The following is a 24,708-nucleotide window of genomic DNA, read 5'->3' on the forward strand; positions in this document are numbered from 1 at the left end:
GTCTCTCTGTGTTCCATAGTCTACATTCCAAACTCGAACACTACAGAGCATAGAGGCAGCGTATTTGACGACCGCCATAAAACAGCCGACTTCCCGCTCTCCCCCTCCACGAGACAGAGCTCACTGTAGAGCGGACATATGAGATAAGTAATGCGAGATATGTAAACATTCTTTAAGTGGCGTTATTAAAGTGACTAGTGTTCCATTTATTAAAATGGCCAATGATTTCAAGTCTGTAGTTAGGCAGCCGCCTCTCTGTGCTAGTGATGGCTGTTTAACAATACGATGTCCTTGAGATAGAAGCTGTTTTTCAATCTCTCTGTCCCAGCTTTGATGCACCTGTACTGACCTCACCTTCTGGATGGAAGCGGGGTGAACAGGCAGTGGCTCAGGTGGTTATTGTCCTTGATGATCTTTTTTGCCTTCCTGTGACATCGGGGGTTGTAGGTGTCCTGGAAGGCAGGTAGTTTAGCCCCTTGATGTGTTGTGCAGACCGCACCACCCTCTGGAGAGCCCTGTGATTGTGGGTGGTGCAGTTGCAGTTGGCGGTGATACAGCCCAACAGGATGCTCTCGATTGTGCACCTGTAAAAGTTAGTAAGGGTTTTCGGTGACAAGCAAAAAAAAATTCAGCCTCCTGAGGTTGAAGAGATGCTGTTGCACCTTCTTCACCACATCATTTCAGTTTGTCGGTAATATGTACACTGAGGAACTTAAAACTTTCCACCTTCTCCATTGCTGTCCCGTCGATGTGGATGGGGGGGTTTCTCCCTCTGCTGCTTCCTGAAGTCCACGATCATCTCTTTTGTTTTGCTGACATTGAGTGAGAGGTTATTTTCCTGACACCACACTCCAAGGGCCCTCACCTCCTCCCTGTAGGCTGTCTCGTCGTTGTTGTTAATCAAGCCCACTACTGTTGTGTCGTCTGAAAACTTGATGATTGAGTTGAAGGTGTGCATGGCCACGCAGTCATGGGTGAACAGGGAGTACAGGAGGGGGTTGAAAACGCACCCTTGTGGGGCCCAAATGTTGAGGATCAGTGGAGTGGAGATGTTGCTTCCTACCTTCACCACCTGGGGGCGGCCCGTCAGGAAGTCCGGGACCCAGTTGCACAGGGCGGGGTCAAGACCCAGGGACTAAAGCTTAATGATGAGTTTGGAGGGTACTATGGTGTTGAGTGATGAGCTGTAGTCAATGAACAGCATTCTTACATAGTCATTCCTCTTGTCCAGATGGGATAGGGCAGTGTGCAGTGTGATGGCGATTGCATCGTCTGTGGACCTATTGGGGCGGTAAGCAAATTGAAGTGGGTCTAGGGTGACATGTAGGGTGGAGGTGATATGATCCTTGACTAGTCTCTCAAAGCACTTGATGACAGTGCTACGGGGCGAGAGTCATTTAGTTCAGTTACCTTGGTTTTCTTGGGAACAGAAACTATGGTGGCCATCTTGAAGCATGTGGGGACAGCAGACTGGGATAGGGATTGATTGAATATGTCCGTAAACACACCAGCCAGCTGGTCTGCGCATGCTCTGAGGACGCTGCTAGGGATTCCGTCTGGTCCGGCAGCCTTGCGAGGGTTAACATGTTTAAATGGTTTACTCATGTCGGCCATGGAGAAGGAAAGGCCACAGTCTTTGGTAGCGGGCCGCGTCAGTGGCAATGTATTGTCCTCAAAGCGCGCAAAGAAATTGTTTAATTTGTCTGGAAGCAAGACGTCAATGTCCGCGACGTGGCTGGTTTTTATTTTTGTCATCCGTAAATGTCAGTAGACCCCGCTACATACGTCTCATGTCTGAGACGTTGAATTGCAACTCCACTTTGTCTCTGTACAGACGTTTTGCCTGATTGACTTATGGAGGGAATATACAACCATATTCCCAGCCACCTTGCTATGGTTAAATGTGGTGGTACATGCTTTCAGTTTTGCTTGAATGCTGCCATCAATCCACGGTTTCTGGTTAGGGAAGGTTTTAATAGTCCCAGTGGGTACAACATCTCCTATACAGTTCCTTATGAACTCTCTCACCGAGTCAGCGTTTACGTCAATGTTGTTCTCTGAGGCTACCTAGAACATGTCCCAGTCCACGTGATCGAAGTAATCTTGAACTGTGGAATCTGATTGGTCAGACCAGCATTGGATAGACCTACGCACGGCGCTTCCTGTTTTAGTTTCTGCCTATAGGAGGGGAGCAACCAGGTGGAGTCATGGTCAGATTTGCCAAAAGGAGGGCGGTGGAGGGCCTTGTATGCATCGCAGAAGTTAGAGTAGCAATAGTCGAGCATGTTCCTCGCTCGTGTACTGCAATCGATATGCTGATAGAATATAGGTAGCCTTGTTTTCAAATCAGCTTTTTTTAAATCCCCAGCTACAATAAATGCAGCCTCAGGATATATGGTTTCCAGTTTGCATAAAGTCCATGAAGTTCCTTAATGGCCGTCTTGGTATCTGATTGCGATGGGATATACACGGCTGTGACAATAACCGAGGGGAGATCTCTTGGAAGATAATACGGTCGGCATTTGATTGTGAGGAATTCTAGGTCAGGTGAACAAAAGGACTTGAGTTCCTGTATGTTGTTACAATTACACCATGAGTTGTTATGAAACTTGCACCCATCCCTTCTTCTTACCATAGAGATGTTTATTCCTGTTGGCTGTACTGACTCCGACAGCATGTCCCAAGCTAGCCATGTTTCCGTGAAACAGAGAATGTTACAATCCCGGGTATCTCTTTGGAAAGCAACTCTTGCCCTGATTTCGTCGACTTTGTGAACAAGGGACTGTACATTAGTGTGCAGTGCATCAATACGTGTTCATCATATTTGGAGTGCATATTTTAAGTTCTCCACTTATTTTAAGTGTTTCTAAAATCCCCTATCGAGATAAATGAAGGGTGGAAAAATGATTGGAATAATTTCCCTGTTTGACCGCTAGGTTGTATGGGCATTATGACATCTCCACTGTGGACACCTCTATTATCGCGCGTGTTTACGCAGCAAATGCACTATCACCACTTTGAAGTCAATATCTAGCTCTGGTCCAGTGCGCAGTCCTTCACTAGTAGAGGTTAGTAGAGGAACCCACACTCTTGCCATGGAACAGAGCTAATAGATTTATCCCTTTGTTGAATAAATGTCAAAGCAATACATTAAATATGACTAAATAAATGAATTCCATTGAAATATGATGTTAAAAGCACAATTGATTTGACTTTAAATAGCGTTCTAGTTTGGTTTTATTATGCTTCAGAACTGTCCCAGTTCTTGTCCATAAAAGTTCTATATGATCTATGGCAGGAGGGCAGTGCAACTTCCCATCCACTAGGTGTCAGTGTTGTACTGCAAGGCGTTTCCAGAGGCATTACACTACTTCATTGTGTCTGTCTGCTCTGTGCATGTTGCCTACTTACCCATATGATTAATGAACTTGTGACGACTACATAAAGAGCATGGGCATGGACTCCACAAGGTGTTGAAAGCGTTCCAAAGGGATGCTGGCCCATGTTGACTCCAATGCTTCCCACAGTTTTGTCAAGTTGACTGGATGTCCTTTGGGTGGTGGACCATTCTTGATACACACACGAAACTATTGAGTGTGAAAAACCCAGCAGCGTTGCAGTTCTTGACACAAACTGGTGCACCTGGCATTTACTACCATACCCTGTTCAAAGGCACATAAATCTGTTGTCTTGTCCATTCACAATCTGAATGACACACATACACAATCAAAGTCTCAATTATCTCAAGGCTTAAAAATCCTCCTTTAACCTGTCTCCTCCCCTTTATCTACACTGATTGAAGTGTATTTAACAAGTGACATCAATAAGGGATCAGAGCTTTCACCTGGATTCTCCTGGCCAGTTTGTCATGGAAAGAGCAAGTGTTCTTAATGTTTTGTCCACTCAGTGTATGTCTCAGGCTCTGTGTACAATATGCATGGATCCACACCAGGGACATTCTGTGGTCTTGGTTTATTATTATATGATCTCACATCCCATTAACCCCTTAAAAGGAAGTGTGCCTGTATGTTGTACTTCCTCTCAGTCCTATTTTAAGACATTGTCATACTTTTCACACACACACACACACACACACACACACACACACACACACACACACACACACACACACACACACACACACACACACACACACACACACACACACACACACACACACACACACACACACACACACACACACACACACACAGCAGATCCTGTTTGCCTCCACCTAGAGCAGATGCTTCCACATCCACACACAAGAAAGACTGCTTGCTCCTTCAAAGATGCTTGTCTGTCGATACCATCTCTCACTTTGGATATTTGTTCTGCTCATCTGTTATCTACAACTTTGGGGTAAGTACTTTAAATATGAATTGACTGACACTTATGTTGTAGATGTCAGGGTAAAGAAGTTAAGCCATTTCAGTCACAGAGATATTTCACTGATGTTTGGCATCAGTTCTGTCATCTTTATTTCCTGACAATTTAAGTAGTCTATTTGGATGGGGTAATGTGATCCTAGATCACAGGAGGTTGGTGGCACATTAATTGGGGAGGACGGACACGTGGTAGTGACCGCAGAGGAATTAGGCGAATGGTATCAAATACATCAAATACATGGTTTCCAGGTGTTTGGTTCCATTCCATTTCCTCCGTTCCGGACATTATTATGATCCGTTCTCCTCTCAGCAGCCTCCTGTGTCCTCTATCTGTTGAGTGGAATGCAGTGTTTACTATTACTGGGCCTCACACTTGACTGCTCCTCCCCAGTTACAGTATCCTCAGACCTCCTCCCAGTCTCCCCCAACACCCTCCCTCACCCAGGCCTCCTCTGTAGAAAACACCAGCCTGGGGGCTGTGGTCCTGGTCTGTCGGGCCCCTGAGGGCCCTGGAGGGATCCTGTTCAGACTCCACCGGGTTAAAAAGCTGGTGGACACCATGACTTTCCCCAGTGAGAGACAGGAGGCCCAGTTCACAGTGAGAGTGAGGGAGGATTCGGCCCGGGAGGTTCTATACTGCTGCCTATATCAGAACAGCCAGGGGATGTACAGCCCATACAGCCACTATCTGACTCTGAAACAACAAGGTGAGATTTAGAGTTTTATACTGAGTTTTATATTCATGATTGATGATTTTGGATCAAGCAGTTGAGAAAGTTGGACCCGTGGATCTGGGACAGAAACCACTGCAAGCGCCACGATCACTACAAATAATGATGAAAATCAAAATCACAGAAATCTTTTTCTGCAATTTATTGTAACGGTACATGGAAATGCTATTTCAAAGTGAGAAACGGTTCTGAGGTTTATGCTAGGTTAAAAGCCTCTGGTGATGGAAGTCAATAAACACTCCCATCCGCTTCTCCACCACCACTGGCCAAACTGCCATAGGTGTTCTCAGTGGTTACGTGTGTGTGTGCATGAATGTGTGTATCGTACTGTTACACCCTGTAGGTTATATAGAAACCACAAACATCAAGCCTGACAGTTAAGGCAGGAAGTGTGAATGACAACAGAGGGTAAACTTAAATGGCAGTTCTCACATTACCTCAGAGACCGGATATACAATTTCTGCTAAATATCCAATGTCTAAATGTATAGTTTCAGTACATAGTGCCTATAGACAACTGTGCATTTGGTTTGATAACGTTTATTACGAAAGTAACAAGCTCCTGAATTAATCTCCTTGGAGTTGAAAGAAAGCTCCCTTCTTTACTTTTCTTATGGTAGGAAGACTTCACCATGACAACCCCTTTATATCAAATCAAATGTATTTATAAAGCCCTTCCTACATCCGCTGATGTCACAAAGTGCTGTACAGAAACCCAGCCTAAAACCCAAACAGCAAGCAATGCAGATGTAGAAGCACGGTGGCTAGGAAAAACTCCCCAGAATGGTCGGAACCTAGGAAGAAACCTAGAGAGGAACCAGGCTATGTGGGGTGGCCAGTCCTCTTCTGGCTGTGCCGGGTGGAGATTATAACAGAACATGGCCAAAATGTTCAAATGATCATGGATGACCAGAAGGGTCAAATAATAATAATCACAGTGTGTGAGAGGGTGCAACAGAGAGAGAGAGAGAGAGAGAGAGAGAGAGAGAGAGAGAGAGAGAGAGAGAGAGAGAGAGAGAAAACTTAAATTCACACAGGACGCCGGATAAGAGGAGAAATACTCCAGATAATACAGACTGACCCTAGCCCCCCAACACATAAACAACTGCAGCATACATCTCTCTCTCTCCCTCTCCCTCTCTCTGTCTAGGTGTAGCTTCTCCTAGAGCTCCTCCTCCTCCTCCTCCTCCCCCCCCTCTCCTCCCACCCATCCTCTCAGTTGATCCCCCAGGTGGTCAGGTGAAGCACGGCCAGACGTTATCCTTCCACTGCTCCCCCCCTCCTCCTCACTCCCAGCAGAGCCCGAAACCAGAGGCTTTCCTACTGCTGAGGACAGCTAAAGTGACTGGGCACTCCATGGGGAGCTCCATGGTCCACCCCCAGGCCTCCCTGGTGTCCCACTCCACAGCCCAGACCGGGGCCTTCCACCTGGGGCCCGTGAGGGGAGGCGAGGGGGGGTCCTACACCTGCCTCTACCAGGTTACAGTGCCTCGTCAGGGACCAGCTAATTCAACCGCCAGTCATCCAGTTCTTGTCACGGTCACAGGTGAGAGATCTGGTTGAGAGGTGAAATTGCAGCTAGACACTGATCTAATGTCAGTTACATATTTTATTCCCAATGGTTAAGGTTAGGATTGTGTGTGAGAAAAATATGATACCCATACTCTCTCTCCATCTTTTCTCTGGTGGGCCTGCCATCCCAGAGCTGTTGCCGGTGCCCACTCTCTCTCTCCAGAGCCAGGCTGGGGAGTGGGCCTTGGTGTGTACTGGCTCACCTGCCTTCCCTGGTGCCCGCTTCTCTCTATACCGCCTGGGAAGTACCTTCCCTGATGCCACCCGTAGTGCCCCCGCTACCCGACATCGTGCCCTTTTTGCTCTCTCATCCCTGCCTGCCCAGGACGGCCCGTTGTCAGACCAGTACCAGTGCCAATACAGTTCCCTGCTGGGAGCAGAGTGGAGCCACTCAGAGAGAAGTGCACTGCTGGCTGTGCCTAGAGTCATAGGTCTGCATCTCTCTGATGTCTGTGTCTGTCTGAGCTTGTGTGCGTCAACTCACACCACTCAAGAGGCAGCCTTGTATTATTTTTCACCTATAATATTGTCTGTCATTGTCTTCCAGAAAAGACCACCATCTCCCCTTCCTCCTCACCAGGTAACTCACGGAACCACTACAATCAACAAATCACCTTCTGACGTGGTATTGATATTAGACACAGTGTGGGCTTGGTGTTTGGTATTGATATTAGATACATTGTGGGCCTGATGTTTGGTATTGATGTTAGACACAGTGTGGGCCTGATGTTTGGTATTGATATTAGACACAGTGTGGGCCTGATGTTTGGTATTGATGTTAGACATAGTGTGGGCCTGATGTTTGGTATTGATGTTAGACACAGTGTGGGCCTGATGTTTGGTATTGATGTTATACAGTGTGGGCTTGGTGTTTGGTATTGATGTTAGACCCAGTGTGGGCTTGGTGTTTGGTATTGATGTTAGACAGTGTGGGCTTGGTGTTTGGTATTGATGTTAGACACAGTGTGGGCCTGATGTTTGGTATTGATATTAGACACAGTGTGGGCCTGATGTTTGGTATTGATATTAGACACAGTGTGGGCCTGATGTTTGGTATTGATATTAGACACAGTGTGGGCCTGATGTTTGGTATTGATATTAGACACAGTGTGGGCTTGGTGTTTGGTATTGATGTTAGACACAGTGTGGGCCTGATGTTTGGTATTGATATTAGACACAGTGTGGGCCTGATGTTTGGTATTGATATTAGACACAGTGTGGGCCTGATGTTTGGTATTGATATTAGACACGGTGTGGGCCTGATGTTTGGTATTGATATTAGACACAGTGTGGGCCTGATGTTTGGTATTGATATTAGACACAGTGTGGGCTTGGTGTTTGGTATTGATGTTAGACACAGTGTGGGCTTGGTGTTTGGTATTGATGTTAGACACAGTGTGGGCCTGATGTTTGGTATTGATATTAGACACAGTGTGGGCCTGATGTTTGGTATTGATATTAGACACAGTGTGGGCCTGATGTTTGGTATTGATATTAGACACAGTGTGGGCCTGATGTTTGGTATTGATATTAGACACAGTGTGGGCTTGGTGTTTGGTATTGATGTTAGACACAGTGTGGGCCTGATGTTTGGTATTGATATTAGACACAGTGTGGGCCTGATGTTTGGTATTGATATTAGACACAGTGTGGGCCTGATGTTTGGTATTGATATTAGACACGGTGTGGGCCTGATGTTTGGTATTGATATTAGACACAGTGTGGGCCTGATGTTTGGTATTGATATTAGACACAGACACAATTTCCACAGATTTTTCATTACGAAAGGTTTTTCAACTTCTCCAAAAAATGTCCAATAATTATAACCTGGAAATTACAACAACATTTCCTGTTGCTGCAGGATTAGTTTCCTGCTGTAGCAAACTGGCTCTAACTAAGATAATACATATGTATATGGGGGCTCGTTGATTGACAGGTGATATTGTCTTTCTGCTAGGGCTGACTGGAGTGGACTGGCCTCTGGTGTTGGGATGTCTTTCTGTTGTGGTTCTGTTCTTCATTGTACTGGTGGGCGTGGGTGTGGCGGTGCAGAGGAAAGGTAATGTTACACCTGTTAACCTATACTCTGTTCCCAGAACAGTTTGTGCTCTCTTGTCAACCAGGAGCGGTTTACCTTAATAAGAGTTTGCAGGACAGCACAAACTGATCTGGGACCAGGCTAGTAAACCTTTAAAGAAATGTCCTTTACCATTCAAAATATGACATCACTGACTCTGTTCTTTACACCTTTTCAGTTTGTAATTCTCTTCTCTCATTTCTCTTCTCATTGTCCAGTTAAGGTAATGGGGGAAGAAAAGCGGAAAAGGTGGGTGTTGGATCCTTTATGAGTCTCTAACTTTCAGGGAAGTACAGTAATATCATAGAGCATGAGATGTTTTAGAATAGTATTTCTAATAGTGTTTCTCCCTTTAGAATAGTATTTCTCCCTTTAGTATCATTTTCTTAAAGTATTTCTCCCTTTAGAATAGTTTTCGAATAGTTTTTCTCCCTTTAGAATAGTTTTCTAATAGTATTTCTCCCTTTAGTATAATTTTTCAAATAGTTTTTCTCCCTTTAGAATCATTTTTCTAAAAGTATTTCTCCCTTTAGAATCATTTTCTGATAGTATTTCTCCCTTTAGTATAATTTTTCAAATAGTTTTTCTCCCTTTAGAATCATTCTTCTGATAGTATTTCTCCCTTTAGAATCATTCTTCTGATAGTATTTCTCCCTTTAGAATAGTTTTTTAATAGTATTTCTCCCTTTAATATAATTTTTCAAATAGTTTTTCTCCCTTTAGAATCATTCTTCTGATAGTATTTCTCCCTTTAGAATCATTCTTCTGATAGTATTTCTCCCTTTAGAATAGTTTTTTAATAGTATTTCTCCCTTTAGTATAATTTTTCAAATAGTTTTTCTCCCTTTAGAATAGTTTTCTAAAAGTGTTTCTCCCTTTAGAATCATTTTCTTAAAGTATTTCTCCCTTTAGAATCATTTTTCTAATAGTATTTCTCCCTTTAGAATACTTTTAATAGTATTTCTCCCTTTAGAATAGTTTTTTAATAGTATTTCTCCCTTTAGAATAGTTTTCTAATTGTATTTCTCCCTTTAGAATAGTTTTCTAGTAGAAAAATGATTCTAAAGGGAGAAAAACTATCCATTTAAAATAGTATTTATAGTAGTATTTCTCTCTTGTGTCTAGGGAGGGGGCTCTTCTATGGGCCAAGCTTCATTCCGGGGACCATGTTCTTGGTGAGTGTTTGTAAGTGAATAGAGTGATTCAATGATCTTATGTCTCATAATGCCTTCATATAGTGATCATCACTGACATCCTTTTTTACATGATTCTATTTGTTTGTGTGTTTCCAGACCTGACCCTCAAACGTGTCAGCATTACCTCTCAGGTAAGGTCTCTCTCTCTCCAATTCAACTCAATATACTTTGTTATTTATCTAAAAGGTCAACCTAGTCTCATTGACTTCCTCCACCTTTTGGACACGTAAGCAACAACCACATGTCTAATCATACATCACAACTCTCTCTCTCTCTCTCTCTCTCTCTCTCTCTCATAGACTTTATTGTCATGGAAAGTTAAATGACTTACATTGTCAAAATATATATATATATAAGAAATTGAGGGACCAACAGCAATAACAATAGTAGTAGAGGAAATGGGATTACCATGAACAGCAACTACAACAACAATATCAATGAGAATAATAATACATTAAAGCAATGTTAGTAGACCAGTCTCAACCTGACTGAGAAGCCACATGGCTTGGTATGAAAAGCAAAACGGGAAATATTATTGACATTACATTGCACTTTTCACTGGCTGACCCTCAGGTTGTGTGCTCCCTGAGTCTGTACCTAGTCAGTGTTTCCCTCAGTTTTTTTTATCAGTCACAGTGGTCAGATAGTCTGACACCATGTACTGTCCGTTTAGAGCCAAATAGCATTGAAGTTTACTTTGATTTTCTTGTGGTGTCTTTCCAATAGGTGATGTATTCTTATTTTTGCTTTGTGATGATTTGGTTGGGCCAGATTTTCTGAGTGCTGTCCTGAGGCTCTATGGGGTTGGTTTGGGTTAGTGAACTGAGCCCCAGAACCAGCTGGCTGAGGGGACTCTTCCCTTGTTTCATGTGTTGACATTGTAGGACTTTGTGATGGAATGTTTTGGGGTCACTTGTTTTTAGATGGTTGTAAAATTTGATGTCTCTTTTTTGAATTCGAATAAGGAGGGGGTATTGGCCCAATTCTGAGTTTTTCTTTGCACTTGCAATACAGTCTTGCAAAACACTGCATGCAGTATTTCGATGGGATGTTTGTCCCATTTAGTAAATTCATTATTAGAGAGCAGATCCCATACTTCGCTGCCATATAGAGCAATTGGTTCTATAACTGATTGGAACATTTTGAGCCAGATTCTAATTGAAATTTCGATTTTAATGTTCCTTTTAATGGCATAGAATGCTCTTCTTGCTTTGTCTCAGTTCGTTTACAGCCATGTGAAAGCTACCTGTGTTGTTGATATTTAGTCCTAGAAACGTGTCGTTTTTGGTGTGTTGTAATAGAACTGTGTCCAAATAGAATCATCATATTCAGGTTTTTTAGGTTAACTGTCAGAGCCCAGGGCTGACAGAACCTGTGCAGATGATCTCGGTGCTGATGTAACCCCTCCTTAGTGGGAGACAGCAGCACCAGGTCATCTGCGTACAGCAGACACTTGATTTCGGTGTTGTGTACAGTGAAACCAGTTGCTGCAGATTCGTCTAACGTTTTTGCCAATTCATTAATGTAGATGTTAAATAGTGTTGGACTTATTGGGCAGCCCTGTTTCACTCCCCGTCCCTGAGAGAAGAAGTCTGTTTGCTTGTTGTTAACTCATTAATGTAGATGTTAAATAGTGTTGGACTTATTGGGCAGCCCTGTTTCACTCCCCATCCCTGAGAGAAGAAGTCTGTTTGCTTGTTGTTAATTCATTAATGTAGATGTTAAATAGTGTTGGACTTATTGGGCAGCCCTGTTTCACTCCACGTCCCTGAGAGAAGAAGTCTGTTTGCTTGTTGTTAACTCATTAATGTAGATGTTAAATAGTGTTGGACTTATGGGGCAGCCCTGTTTCACTCCCTGTCCCTGAGAGAAGAAGTCTGTTTGCTTGTTGTTAACTCATTAATGTAGATGTTAAATAGTGTTGGACTTATTGGGCAGCCCTGTTTCACTCCCTGTCCCCGAGAGAAGAAGTCTGTTTGCTTGTTGTTAACTCATTAATGTAGATGTTAAATAGTGTTGGACTTATTGGGCAGCCCTGTTTCACTCCCCGTCCCTGAGACAAGAAGTCTGTTTGCTTGTTGTTAACTCATTAATGTAGATGTTAAATAGTGTTGGACTTATGGGGCAGCCCTGTTTCACTCCCTGTCCCTGAGAGAAGAAGTCTGTTTGCTTGTTGTTAATTCATTAATGTAGATGTTAAATAGTGTTGGACTTATGGGGCAGCCCTGTTTCACTCCATGTCCCTGAGAGAAGAAGTCTGTTTGCTTGTTGTTAACTCATTAAAGTAGATGTTAAATAGTGTTGGACTTATGGGGCAGCCCTATTTCACTCCCCGTCCCTGAGACAAGAAGTCTGTTTGCTTGTTGTTAACTCATTAATGTAGATGTTAAATAGTGTTGGACTTATGGGGCAGCCCTGTTTCACTCCATGTCCCTGAGAGAAGAAGTCTGTTTGCTTGTTGTTAATTCATTAATGTAGATGTTAAATAGTGTTGGACTTATTGGGCAGCCCTGTTTCACTCCCCGTCCCTGAGACAAGAAGTCTGTTTGCTTGTTGTTAACTCATTAATGTAGATGTTAAATAGTGTTGGACTTATGGGGCAGCCCTGTTTCACTCCATGTCCCTGTGAGAAGAAGTCTGTTTGCTTGTTGTTAATTCATTAATGTAGATGTTAAATAGTGTTGGACTTATTGGGCAGCCCTGTTTCACTCCCCGTCCCTGAGACAAGAAGTCTGTTTGCTTGTTGTTAACTCATTAAAGTAGATGTTAAATAGTGTTGGACTTATGGGGCAGCCCTATTTCACTCCCCGTCCCTGAGACAAGAAGTCTGTTTGCTTGTTGTTAACTCATTAATGTAGATGTTAAATGGTGTTGGACTTATGGGGCTGCCCTGTTTCACTCCATGTCCCTGAGAGAAGAAGTCTGTTTGCTTGTTGTTAATTCATTAATGTAGATGATGTTAAAGCCCTGTTTCACTCCCTGTCCCTGAGAGAAGAAGTCTGTTTGCTTGTTGTTAACTCATTAATGTAGATGTTAAATAGTGTTGGACTTATTGGGCAGCCCTGTTTCACTCCCCGTCCCTGAGAGAAGAAGTCTGTTTGCTTGTTGCAAAACACATATTTGTTTTTAGTGTACATTGATTTAATAACATCATTATGTTTTCCTCCAATACCAGTTTCTATTAGTTCATTAAAAAAATAGTTGCGTGTCAAATTGAATCAAATGCTTTCTTGAAGTTGACAAAACACGAGTAGATTGTGCCTTTGTTTTGGTTTACTTGTTGGTCAATTAGAGTGTGGATGGTGTAAATGTGGTCTGTTGTACAATCTCTTTTTTTTAAATTCTGGCTTCTGCTCAGGACATTGTGTTCATCAAGGAAATGACGTAGTCTACTATTTATGATACTGCAGAGAATTTTCCACAAGTTGCTGTTAACGCAAATTCCTCTGTCATTATTTGGGTCAAATTTGTCTCCCTTTTTATGGATTGGTCTGACCAATCCTTGGTTCCAGAAATAGGGGGAAATGCCTTCAGTGAGGATAATGTTGAAGAGTTTGAGGTATAGCCAATTTGAATTTGTGATCTGTAAATTATATCATTTAATTTAAAATACCATCAGTACCACAGGCCTATTTGGGTTGGAGAGTATATCGTTTTTCCAATAATTCTTCTTCTGTAGTTGGGGTATCCACAGGATTCTGATAGTCTTTGACTGCTGATTCAAGTATTTGATATTTTTCTTGTTTTGTTCTGGGATCTTTGTTATATTGCTGTAGAGGTTTGCAAAGGTGATTTCTCCACATATCACCATTTTGGATAGCCAATTCCTCATGATGAGATTTGTTTCATTTATTCAAATTCTCCCAGAAGTGGTTTGATTCTATGGATTCCACAATTCCATCCAGCTGATTTCTAATGTGCTGTTCCTTTTTTGTTCTTAGGGTGTGTTTGTATTGCTTCAGTGTTTCCCCATATTGAAGGCGTGTATTGTTGTTGTCTGATTCTGTGTTTTGCATTAGATATATTTCTCAATGACTTTCTTCGATTTTTGCAATCATTATCAAACCATTTTTAATTATCTGTTATTTTTGGTTTGCTCTATGTTTCTTTAGATTAGCCAAGGAGGCTCATTTGTCAAATACAGTGGGGCATAAAAGTATTTAGTCAGCCACCAATTGTGCAAGTTCTCCCACTTAAAAAAGATGAGAGAGGCCTGTAATTTTCATCATAAGTACACTTCAACTATGACAGACAAAATGGAAAAAAAAATCCAGAAAATCACATTGTAGGATTTTTTATGAATTTATTTGCAAATTATGGTGGAAAATAAGTATTTGGTCAATAACAAAAGTTTATCTCAATACTTTGTTATATACCCTTTGTTGGCAATGACAGAGGTCAAACGTTTTCTGTAAGTCTTCACAAGGTTTTCACACACTGTTGCTGGTATTTTGGCCCATTCTTCCATGCAGATCTCCTCTAGAGCAGTGATGTTTTGGGGCTGTTGCTGGGCAACACGGACTTTCAACTCCCTCCAAAGATATTCTATGGGGTTGAGAGCTGGAGACTGGCTAGGCCACTCCAGGACCTTGAAATGCTTCTTACGAAGCCACTCCTTCGTTGCCCGGGCGGTGTGTTTGAGATCATTGTCATGTTGAAAGACCCAGCCACATTTCATCTTCAATGCCCTTGCTGATGGAAGGAGGTTTTCACTCAAAATCTCACGATACATGGCCCCATTCATTCTTTCCTTTACACGGATCAGTCGTCCTGGTCCCTTTGCCGAAAAACAGCCCCAAAACATGATGTTTCCACCCCCATGCTTCACAGTAGGTATGGTGTTCTTTGGATGCAACTCAGCATTCTTTGTCCTCCAAACACGACGAGTTGAGTTTTTACCAAAAAGTTCTATTTTGGTTTCATCTGACCATATGACATTCTCCCAATCTTCTTCTGGATCATCCAAATGCTCTCTAGCAAACTTCAGACGGGCCTGTACATGTACTGGCTTAAGCAGGGGGACACGTCTGGCACTGCAGGATTTGAGTCCCTGGCGGCGTAGTGTGTTACTGATGGTAGGCTTTGTTACTTTGGTCCCAGCTCTCTGCAGGTCATTCACTAGGTCCCCCCGTGTGGTTCTGGGATTTTTGCTCACCGTTCTTGTGATCATTTTGACCCCACGGGTTGAGATCTTGCGTGGAGCCCCAGATCGAGGGAGATTATCAGTAGTCTTGTATGTCTTCCATTTCCTAATAATTGCTCCCACAGTTGATTTCTTCAAACCAAGCTGCTTACCTATTGCAGATTCAGTCTTCCCAGCCTGGTGCAGGTCTACAATTTTGTTTCTGGTGTCCTTTGACAGCTCTTTGGTCTTGGCCATAGTGGAGTTTGGAGTGTGACTGTTTGAGGTTGTGGACAGGTGTCTTTTATACTGATAACAAGTTCAAACAGGTGCCATTAATACAGGTAACGAGTGGAGGACAGAAGAGCCTCTTAAAGAAGAAGTTACAGGTCTGTGAGAGCCAGAAATCTTGCTTGTTTGTAGGTGACCGAATACTTTTTTTCCACCATAATTTGCAAATAAATTCATTAAAAAGCCTACAATGTGATTTTCTGGATTTTTTTCCTCATTTTGTCTGTCATAGTTGAAGTGTACCTATGATGAAAATTACAGGCCTCTCTCATCTTTTTAAGTGGGAGAACTTGCACAATTGGTGGCTGACTAAAAACGTTTTTGCCCCACTGAATAAAGTTTATGTTCCAAACTGCCAAATGTAATAGTGTCTAGTTCTTCTGCTATTCTAGCAGTCAGGTCTCCACAGACCAGTACGCCGTCTTGGGCCTGAAAGTGACTAATCTCCCCCTGTAGAATGGAGAAACTCTCTTCATTGTGGTATTGTGACTCTGAGAGGGGAATGAATGAGGCACAGAGGAAGACGTTTTTATCAGTTAAGATAGCCTCCTAGTTGATTATGAGCATAGTAGACTCAGCATGTGTTTAATGTCAGTCATGTCATTGGTGGGCTGGGGGGGGTTGAAGCTGTGCTGTGGCTCCTTCAGGTATGAGACTGCCGGAGGGGGGTTGAGCTGAGCTGGGCTGGCCTGAGCTGCGGTGGGCGTTGAGGTTGGTGGTGCTGTGGCCGGGGCTGGGGGAGCCTGGGTGCTGGTCCGGGGTGTTGCCTTAGTGATCTCGGGGGTGGAGATTGCTTCGCTGTTCCTGGGTGGAGAGGTCGGGTTTAAAGTGACGTCCTTGAGAGTCTTGGCAAGGATGGTGACTGTCTCCCTGTACAGGTGAACATGGTCCTAGAGACAGTCCAGATCGAGGGTGGGATAATGTACATTGACGTTTATTCTTTGGATTGTGGCAGGGTGGAAGTCCTTCCTCTGTAGAAGGGTTGACACCACGATCCTTGAGTTGGGGAAGATTGCGGAGATCTCTCTCACTCTCATTTATGGGTTATATTGGCAAGGGAAACATATGTTAACATTTCCAAAGCAAGTGGAGTAGATCATTTACAGTAAAATGAACAGTAAACATTACACTCACAGAAGTTCCAAAAGAATAAAGACATTTCCAATGTCATACTATGTCTATATACAGTGTTGTAACAATGTGCAAATAGTTCAAGTACAAAAGGGAAAATAATGAAACATCAATATGTTTGTTTTCACAACGGTGTTTGTTCTTCACTGGTTGCCCTTTTCTTGTCACAACAGCAGTGAGCACATAGCCTGTCATTTCCTGAGAGCAATGTCTGCCTGCGACGGCCTTTCTCAATAGCAAGGCTATGCTCACTGAGTCTGTACATAGTCAAAGTCTGGGTCAGTCACAGTGGTCAGCTATTCTGCCACTGTGTACTCTCTGTTTAGGGCCAAATAGCATTCTAGTTTGCTCTGTTTTTGTTGTTGATTCTTTCCAATGTGTCAAGTAATGATCTCATGTTTTGGTTGGGTCTAAATGTGTTGCTGTCCTGGGGCTCTGTGGTCTCTGTCTGCCTCCCTACTGAACACAAACACACTTTGAGTCAACTTCCCATGACTGCTCCTCTGTGACCTGGGCCAGCCTGCATGGGCCCTCCTCCTCTCGTTAGCTGTAATCATCTCATTAATTAGCTTGATGAGGTGGACTTATTAAACTAAACCCTCTCCCCAGACAAGGTGCTAGTATATGGGTTACCATGGACAGAGTCACCACAATGCTATCATCACGACTTCATGTGAAGCTATAATCCATCAGGGGAAACAGATCCTAAAAGAGCCTCTTCTAAAGGAAGTGTTTTGATTTTACGTAATGACATGTGTTGCTTCAAAAGAAAAAGGAAGTTTTCAAATTTGACTTAAATGTGCTGTAAAAATGAAACCGTGTGTGTGTGTGTGTGTGTGTGTGCAGGAATGGGGTAACGACGACAGAGCAGCAGAGACAGCCTTCAGCAGGTCCCCTCCATGGAGAACTCTCTCTACATTTGGCAACACACCATCCTCCTGACCTCTTTCACCGCTCTCTCGTTCCCTCTATTCTCACTCGCTCGCTCTCTCTCTATTCCTTTTTCTGTCTATCTTCTTATGTCTCTCTCCCTGACCCTTCTCATCTCTATACAGTACTTCTCTTCATGCTCCCTGTCCTTCTTTCTGATCTCTTGTTCTCGCTGTCACCTTTCCTTTCCCTCTCTATCCTTCTTTTCGCTCTCCATAAACCCTTTCCCTCTCTATCCCTCTCTTCTCTCTCCCTGAACCCTTTCCCTCTCTCTCTCTTCTCTCTCCCTGAACCCTTTCCCTCTCTATCCCCCTCTTCTCTCTCCCTGAACCCTTTCCCTCTCTATCCCTCTCTTCTCTCTCCCTGAACCCTTTCCCTCTCTATCCCTCTCTTCTCTCTCCCTGAACCCTTTCCCTCTCTATCCCTCTCTTTTCTCCCTGAACCCGTTTCTTTTCCATCTATCTATATTAATTGATCTAAAAGGTCAACCTACTCTCTTTGACTTCCTCCACCTTTTGGACATCTAAGCAACAACCACATGTCTAATCGTACATCACAACTCTCTCTATCTATGGGAAACATGTTCTCTCTGTTTACATTTCTGGCTGAAAAAATAGCCGTGATTACAGGAACAGAGTTCACATTTCCTCTAACGTGTTTAGTTTCACAAGTTTGCATTAGGTCACTTTCACTGAATCTTATTGAATTTCATCAGTTGTTTCATGTACATAAAATGTATTTTATAATAAAAGCTGTAATTTAATTATAGGCGGCTTCATGTGTTTGAGTGTGATGCACGTAGACTTAAGGCCACGTGTAAAAAATTATGTGAAATTTCCCTTTAATCAAGAGTATTCATTTGCCCAACAATTCTTTTTTTACATTGAAGTTCCATGAAAGAGACACTAGAGGGCACTCTCCGTGAAGAGTTCGTACTTTAACAGCGATAGCTTCTCTTTTACAATTTGTCAGCTGGAAATGATTGAACGTGCATCAGTTCAGCTCCACCTCGCCAGTTTAATGTCTCACCCACAGTTATTGTCAGTGGAAAAACGTAAGAGAGGGCCAGGTTACAGCAACACCTAGACCTCTGGAACAATGTGTTCACAATACATACAGGAGAGGAAACCACATATTGTCATGTATTATTATCAGATGTGTGGTTGTTGCTTAGATGTCCAAAAGGCGGAGGAAGCCAATGAGACACACTGCTAGACCGATACTGAGCGACGGCACAACGCATTACTAAAGGTAGAGCGAGGAGAGAAGTATTGTGGTGATACATCACTGATACTTGTATATGAGTTTCTATTACAGACTATAAATCACACTAGTAATAGTAGCATCATTGTACCGGTGGCAATTGATCAGAAAGGCCACTCTGTATGACTCCTAGTTGTTTAAGTCGGACAGGGTTGACATGGGATCGCTGCTAGCCGGACCTGTGAGTTTACAGGTGGCCGTGAGATAAGACTTCAGGAGATAAGAGCTGCTGACGATTATCTGTGTCCCAAATGGTACCCTATTCTTGATGTAGTGCACTACTTCGGACCAGGGCCCATAGGGCTTTGGGCAAAAGTAGTGCCCTGCATAGGGAATAGGGTACCCACTAATCCAGCGCCACTGTTCAAGCCAAAGGCCGCTCTCTATTCAAAACACTCCACATGAATATGAGTTAATGGATGACCTGGGCACCCTACTTCTTTACTGTAGTACTTCACTGTAAGTGTATTGCCTGCTATATGGGGACACACGTCACCCTATGGGGCCTGGTCAAAAGTAGTGCACTACATATAGGGAATAGGGTACCATTTTGGATACATGCCAGGGATTTTCTGTTGTATGAATATGTAACGGCCCATGATGGATTGAATGAGTGATGTGATTGTTGAGCACAAATCTACAATCCCTCAGGTCAGGACGAAGGATGTTGTTTCTGCAATAACCATTGGCTTATTGCCTGGAAGGAAGCAGATATATCATTGTTTTAAAGGTGCCTGGAAATAGAGACTGTACAGTAGGACCACGACACCCTTGCTGAGTATCAATCGTCACGTTCCTGAAGGATACATGTCCTTTATTTAGGGTCAACACCGATGCTTTTTTCACACGTCTTGTTAACCCTGTCAATACCGTGATTATCACATGGTCCTTTACAGCACAGTTCCAGACACTCTGGAGGATGAATAACCAGGCCCGCTCAATACAGCTCTGCTCGGTAGTGTGAAGAGAGTACGACCCTCCCTCTTCAACCATAAGATATTCAGTACGACCCTCCCTCTTCAACCATAAGATATTCAGTAGCTCTAAGAGTACGACCCTCCCTCTTCAACCATAAGATATTCAGTAGCTCTAAGAGGACGACCCTCCCTCTTCAACCATAAGATATTCAGTAGCTCTAAGAGTACAACCCTCCCTCTTCAACCATAAGATATTCAGTAGCTCTAAGAGGACGACCCTCCCTCTTCAACCATAAGATATTCAGGAGCTCTAAGAGTACGACCCTCCCACTTCAACCATAAGCTATTCAGTACAACCCTCGCTCTTCAACCATAAGATATTCAGTAGCTCTAAGAGTACAACCCTCCCTCTTCAACCATAAGATATTCAGTAGCTCAACCCTCCCCTTCAACCATAAGATATTCAACCTAAGAGGACGACCCTCCCTCTTAAGATATTCAGTAGCTCTAAGAGTCCCACAACCCAGTCCCTCTTCAACCATAAGATATTCAGTAGCTCTAAGAGTACAACCCTCCCTCTTCAACCATAAGATATTCAGTAGCTCTAAGAGTACAACCCTCCCTCTTCAACCATAAGATATTCAGTAGCTCTAAGAGTACAACCCTCCCTCTTCAACCATAAGATATTCAGTAGCTCTAAGAGTACGACCCTCCCTCTTCAACCATAAGATATTCAGTAGACCCATAACCATAAGATATTCAGTAGCTCTAAGAGTACGACCCTCCCTCTTCAACCATAAGATAACAGACCTACTAATCCACCCAACACCTTCACACCACAACGCTACAGTCGTGCATTCAGGTTGTTGGATGAATGTTTTGTCAAGGTAACATTCAGGTCAAATTCAGGTCAAATTCAGGCTTGTATAAAGCTGCTTTGTTTGGAGATTTGTGTTTACAGAATTGGTTATTAAAGGCATAGTTCAGATATATCTTGTAGTATTTTGCTCATCGGTCCATTCATTGGGCCCCAATCATGTGCATGTCATTGTCAGCAGTCAAGTTTTTAAGATAGAGCATTTACGAATACGCTGATTCGGTGAGCGAGTTCATTAGAACATGTGTTGAAGATGTCGTTCCCATAGCAACAATTAAAACATTCCCTAACCAGAAACCGTGGATTGATGGCAGCATTCGTGTGAAACTGAAAGCATGAACCACTGCTTTTAATCAGGGCAAGGTGACCGGAAACATGACCGAATACAAACAGTGCAGCTATTCCCTCCGCAAGGCTATCAAACAAGCTAAGCGTCAGTATAGAGACAAAGTAGAATCTCAATTCAACGGCTCAGACACAAGAGGTATGTGGCAGTGTCTACAGTCAATTACGGATTACAAAAAGAAAACCAGCCCCGTCACGGACCAGGATGTCTTGCTCCCAGGCAGACTAAATAACTTTTTTGCCCGCTTTGAGGACAATACAGTGCCACTGACACGGCCCGCAACCAAAACATGCGGACTCTCCTTCACTGCAGCCGATGTGAGGAAAACATTTAAACGTGTTAACCCTCGCAAGGCTGCAGGCCCAGACGGCATCCCCAGCCGCGCCCTCAGAGCATGCGCAGACCAGCTGGCTGGTGTGTTTACGGACATATTCAATCAATCCCTATCCCAGTCTGTTGTTCCCACATGCTTCAAGAGGGCCACCATTGTTCCTGTTCCCAAAAAAGCTAAGGTAACTGAGCTAAACGACTACCGCCCGTAGCACTCACTTCCGTCATCATGAAGTGCTTTGAGAGACTAGTCAAGGACCATATCACCTCCACCCTACCTGACACCCTAGACCCACTCCAATTTGCTTACCGCCCAAATAGGTCCACAGACGATGCAATCTCAACCACACTGCACACTGCCCTAACCCATCTGGACAAGAGGAATACCTATGTGAGAATGCTGTTCATCGACTACAGCTCGGCATTTAACACCATAGTGCCCTCCAAGCTCGTCATCAAGCTTGAGACCCTGGGTCTCGACCCCGCCCTGTGCAACTGGGTACTGGACTTCCTGACGGGCCGCCCCCAGGTGGTTGGGTAGGCAACAACATCTCCACCCCGCTGATCCTCATCACTGGGGCCCCACAAGGGTGCGTTCTGAGCCCTCTCCTGTACTCCCTGTTCACCCACGACTGTGTGGCCACGCACGCCTCCAACTCAATCATCAAGTTTGCGGACGACACAACAGTGGTAGGCTTGATTACCAACAACGACGAGATGGCCTACAGGGAGGAGGTGAGGGCCCTCGGAGTGTGGTGTCAGGAAAATAACCTCACACTCAACGTCAACAAAACTAAGGAGATGATTGTGGACTTCAGGAAACAGCAGAGGGAACACCCCCCTATCCACATCGATGGAACAGTAGTGGAGAGAGTAGTAAGTTTTAAGTTCCTCGGCGTACACATCACAGACAAACTGAATTGGTCCACCCACACAGACAGCATCGTGAAGAAGGCGCAGCAGCGCCTCTTCAACCTCAGGAGGCTGAAGAAATTCGGCTTGTCACCAAAAGCACTCACAAACTTCTACAGATGCACAATCAAGAACATCCTGTCGGGCTGTATCACCGCCTGGTACGGCAACTGCTCCGCCCACAACCGTAAGGCTCTCCAGAGGGTGGTGAGGTCTGCACAACGCATCACCACTAACATTGAGTGGCTGGTGCCAACACACTGACTCAACTCCAGCCACTTTAATAATGGGAATTGATGGGAAATTATGTAAAATATATCACTAGCCACTTTAAACAATGCTACCTAATATAATGTTTACATACCCTACATTATTCATCTCATATGTCTATACTGTACTCTATCATCTACTGCATCCTTATGTAATACATGTATCACTAGCCACTTTAACTATGCCACTTTGTTTACATACTCATCTCATATGTATATACTGCACTCAATACCATCTACTGTATCTTGCCTATGCCGCTCTGTACCATCACTCATTCATATATCTCTATGTACATATTCTTTATCTCCTTACACTTGTGTCTATAAGGTAGTAGTTTTGGAATTGTTAGCTAGATTACTTGTTGGTTATTACTGCATTGTCGGAACTAGAAGCACAAGCATTTCGCTACACTCGCATTAACATCTGCTAACCATGTGTATGTGACAAATACAATTTGATTTGATTTGATTTGATTTATATTAAATAATTGTTCAATTCTATAATTGATCCCTTCATGTGGTGGTATCCACACTGTCATTGTCCAGGTGTTATCATTAAAGTATGTGATGAGGTGTGTTTGATTTATTCTTGAAATTGAAGTTCTGTCAGGTGAAATATAATTTTGATGTTCTATATCAACAGTTAGGTTGACTTTCCATGTAACTTGGTATCATACAATATTACTCAGATAAAATGTGTGTATTATGAATGAGTTGTTATACAGACGATGGTGCTGGATAATCGTGTGCATGTCATATTATTAATTTTGCAGCACCAATTTTGCAGCACCAATGACAGACAGCCCATAGTGTTTGCCAGCACCAATGGGCTGCGTCCAGTCAGACTGGAACTGTTGAATTATTAAAAGGAGAGATTGGGGAGGTCACTAAAAGTGTGATATTCAGATCTTATGATCTCACCTGTGTGGTTCAGTGTATGGTTCAGTGTATGGTTCATTGTATGGTTCAGTGTATGGTTCAGTGTATGGTTCAGTGTATGGTTCAGTGAGTGTGTGATTTTATTTATTTCATTTAACCATGCTAGTCAATAAAGAACCCATTCTTCTTTATAATAATGGCCTGGGAGGAGGGGAAATGCCTCCTGTGGGGACGGGGATAAACATCCTCTTGTTAAAGAACTGTAAGTAGTGTATTAGTAACAGGAGAGGTCAGATGGACTCTACAGTGTGTTCTATAGTGTATTATTAACAGTGAGAGGTGAGGTGACTCTACAGTGTGTTCTATAGTGTATTAGTAACAGTGAGAGGTCAGATGGACTTACAGTGTGTTCTATAGTGTATTAGTAACAGTGAGAGGTGAGATGGACTCTACAGTGTGTTCTATAGTGTATTAGTAACAGTGAGAGGTGAGATGGACTCTAAAGTGTGTTCTATAGTGTATTAGTATCAGTGAGAGTTGAGATGGACTCTAAAGTGTGTTCTAGTGTAATAGTAACAGTGAGAGCTGAGATGGACTCTACAGTGTGTCTCTATATGTATTAGTAACAGTGGGAGGTGAGATGTACTATAGTGTATTAGTAACAGTGAGAGTGAGATAAAGTGTGTTCTATAGTGTATTAGTAACAGTGAGAGGTGAGATGGACTCTACAGTGTGTTCTATAGTGTATTAGTAACAGTGAGAGGTGAGATGGACTCTACAGTGTGTTCTATAGTGTATTAGTAACAGTGAGAGGTGAGATGACTCTAAAGTGTGTTCTATAGTGTATTAGTAACAGTGAGAGGTGAGAATGGACTCTACAGTGTGTTCTATAGTGTATTAGTAACAGTGGGAGGTGAGATGGACTCTACAGTGTGTTCTATAGTGTATTAGTAACAGTGAGAGGTGAGATGGACTCTACAGTGTGTTCTATAGTGTATTAGTAACAGTGAGAGGTGAGATGGACTCTACAGTGTGTTCTATATGTATTAGTAACAGTGAGAGGTGAGGTACCTACAGTGTGTTCTATAGTGTGAGAGAGGTGAGATGGACTCTACAGTGTGTTCTATAGTGTATTAGTAACAGTGAGAGGTGAGATGGACTCTACAGTGTGTTCTATAGTGTATTAGTAACAGTGAGAGGTGAGATGGACTCTACAGTGTGTTCTATAGTGTATTAGTAACAGTGAGAGGTGAGGTGGACTCTAAAGTGTGTTCTATAGTGTATTAGTAACAGTGAGAGGTGAGATGGACTCTACAGTGTGTTCTATAGTGTATTAGTAACAGTGAGAGGTGAGATGGACTCTACAGTGTGTTCTATAGTGTATTAGTAACAGTGAGAGGTGAGATGGACTCTACAGTGTGTTCTATAGTGTATTAGTAACAGTGAGGTGAGATGGACTCTACAGTGTGTTCTACAGTGTA

The 24,708-nt window shown here is 43.1% G+C and overlaps 1 protein-coding gene across 3 annotated transcripts; it reads left to right on the forward strand.

Moving 5' to 3' along the window:
• The first annotated feature begins 4,172 nt into the window (after positions 1 to 4,172).
• On the forward strand, positions 4,173 to 17,720 carry LOC112238540. 3 transcript variants are annotated; one of them, XM_042304382.1, is made up of 10 exons: positions 4,173 to 4,359; positions 4,777 to 5,092; positions 6,266 to 6,661; positions 6,819 to 7,118; positions 7,235 to 7,267; positions 8,645 to 8,746; positions 8,983 to 9,013; positions 9,890 to 9,949; positions 10,057 to 10,091; positions 17,351 to 17,720. In XM_042304382.1, exons 2-10 carry the CDS (start codon positions 4,945 to 4,947, stop codon positions 17,359 to 17,361), a joined length of 1,116 nt encoding a protein of 371 aa, XP_042160316.1. In that variant the 5' UTR covers positions 4,173 to 4,359; positions 4,777 to 4,944; the 3' UTR covers positions 17,362 to 17,720. The 3 variants fall into 3 exon arrangements, with proteins under 3 accessions (XP_042160316.1, XP_042160317.1, XP_042160315.1); XM_042304381.1 differs by having other exon boundaries at positions 4,176 to 4,359; positions 9,890 to 9,939; positions 17,351 to 17,719; XM_042304383.1 differs by lacking the exon at positions 6,819 to 7,118 and having other exon boundaries at positions 4,174 to 4,359; positions 9,890 to 9,939.
• The last annotated feature ends 6,988 nt before the right edge of the window (positions 17,721 to 24,708 follow it).

The sequence above is a fragment of the Oncorhynchus tshawytscha genome, linkage group LG02 (assembly GCF_018296145.1).
Source record: "Oncorhynchus tshawytscha isolate Ot180627B linkage group LG02, Otsh_v2.0, whole genome shotgun sequence".
In the NCBI taxonomy this organism is placed as follows: Eukaryota; Metazoa; Chordata; class Actinopteri; order Salmoniformes; family Salmonidae; genus Oncorhynchus; species Oncorhynchus tshawytscha.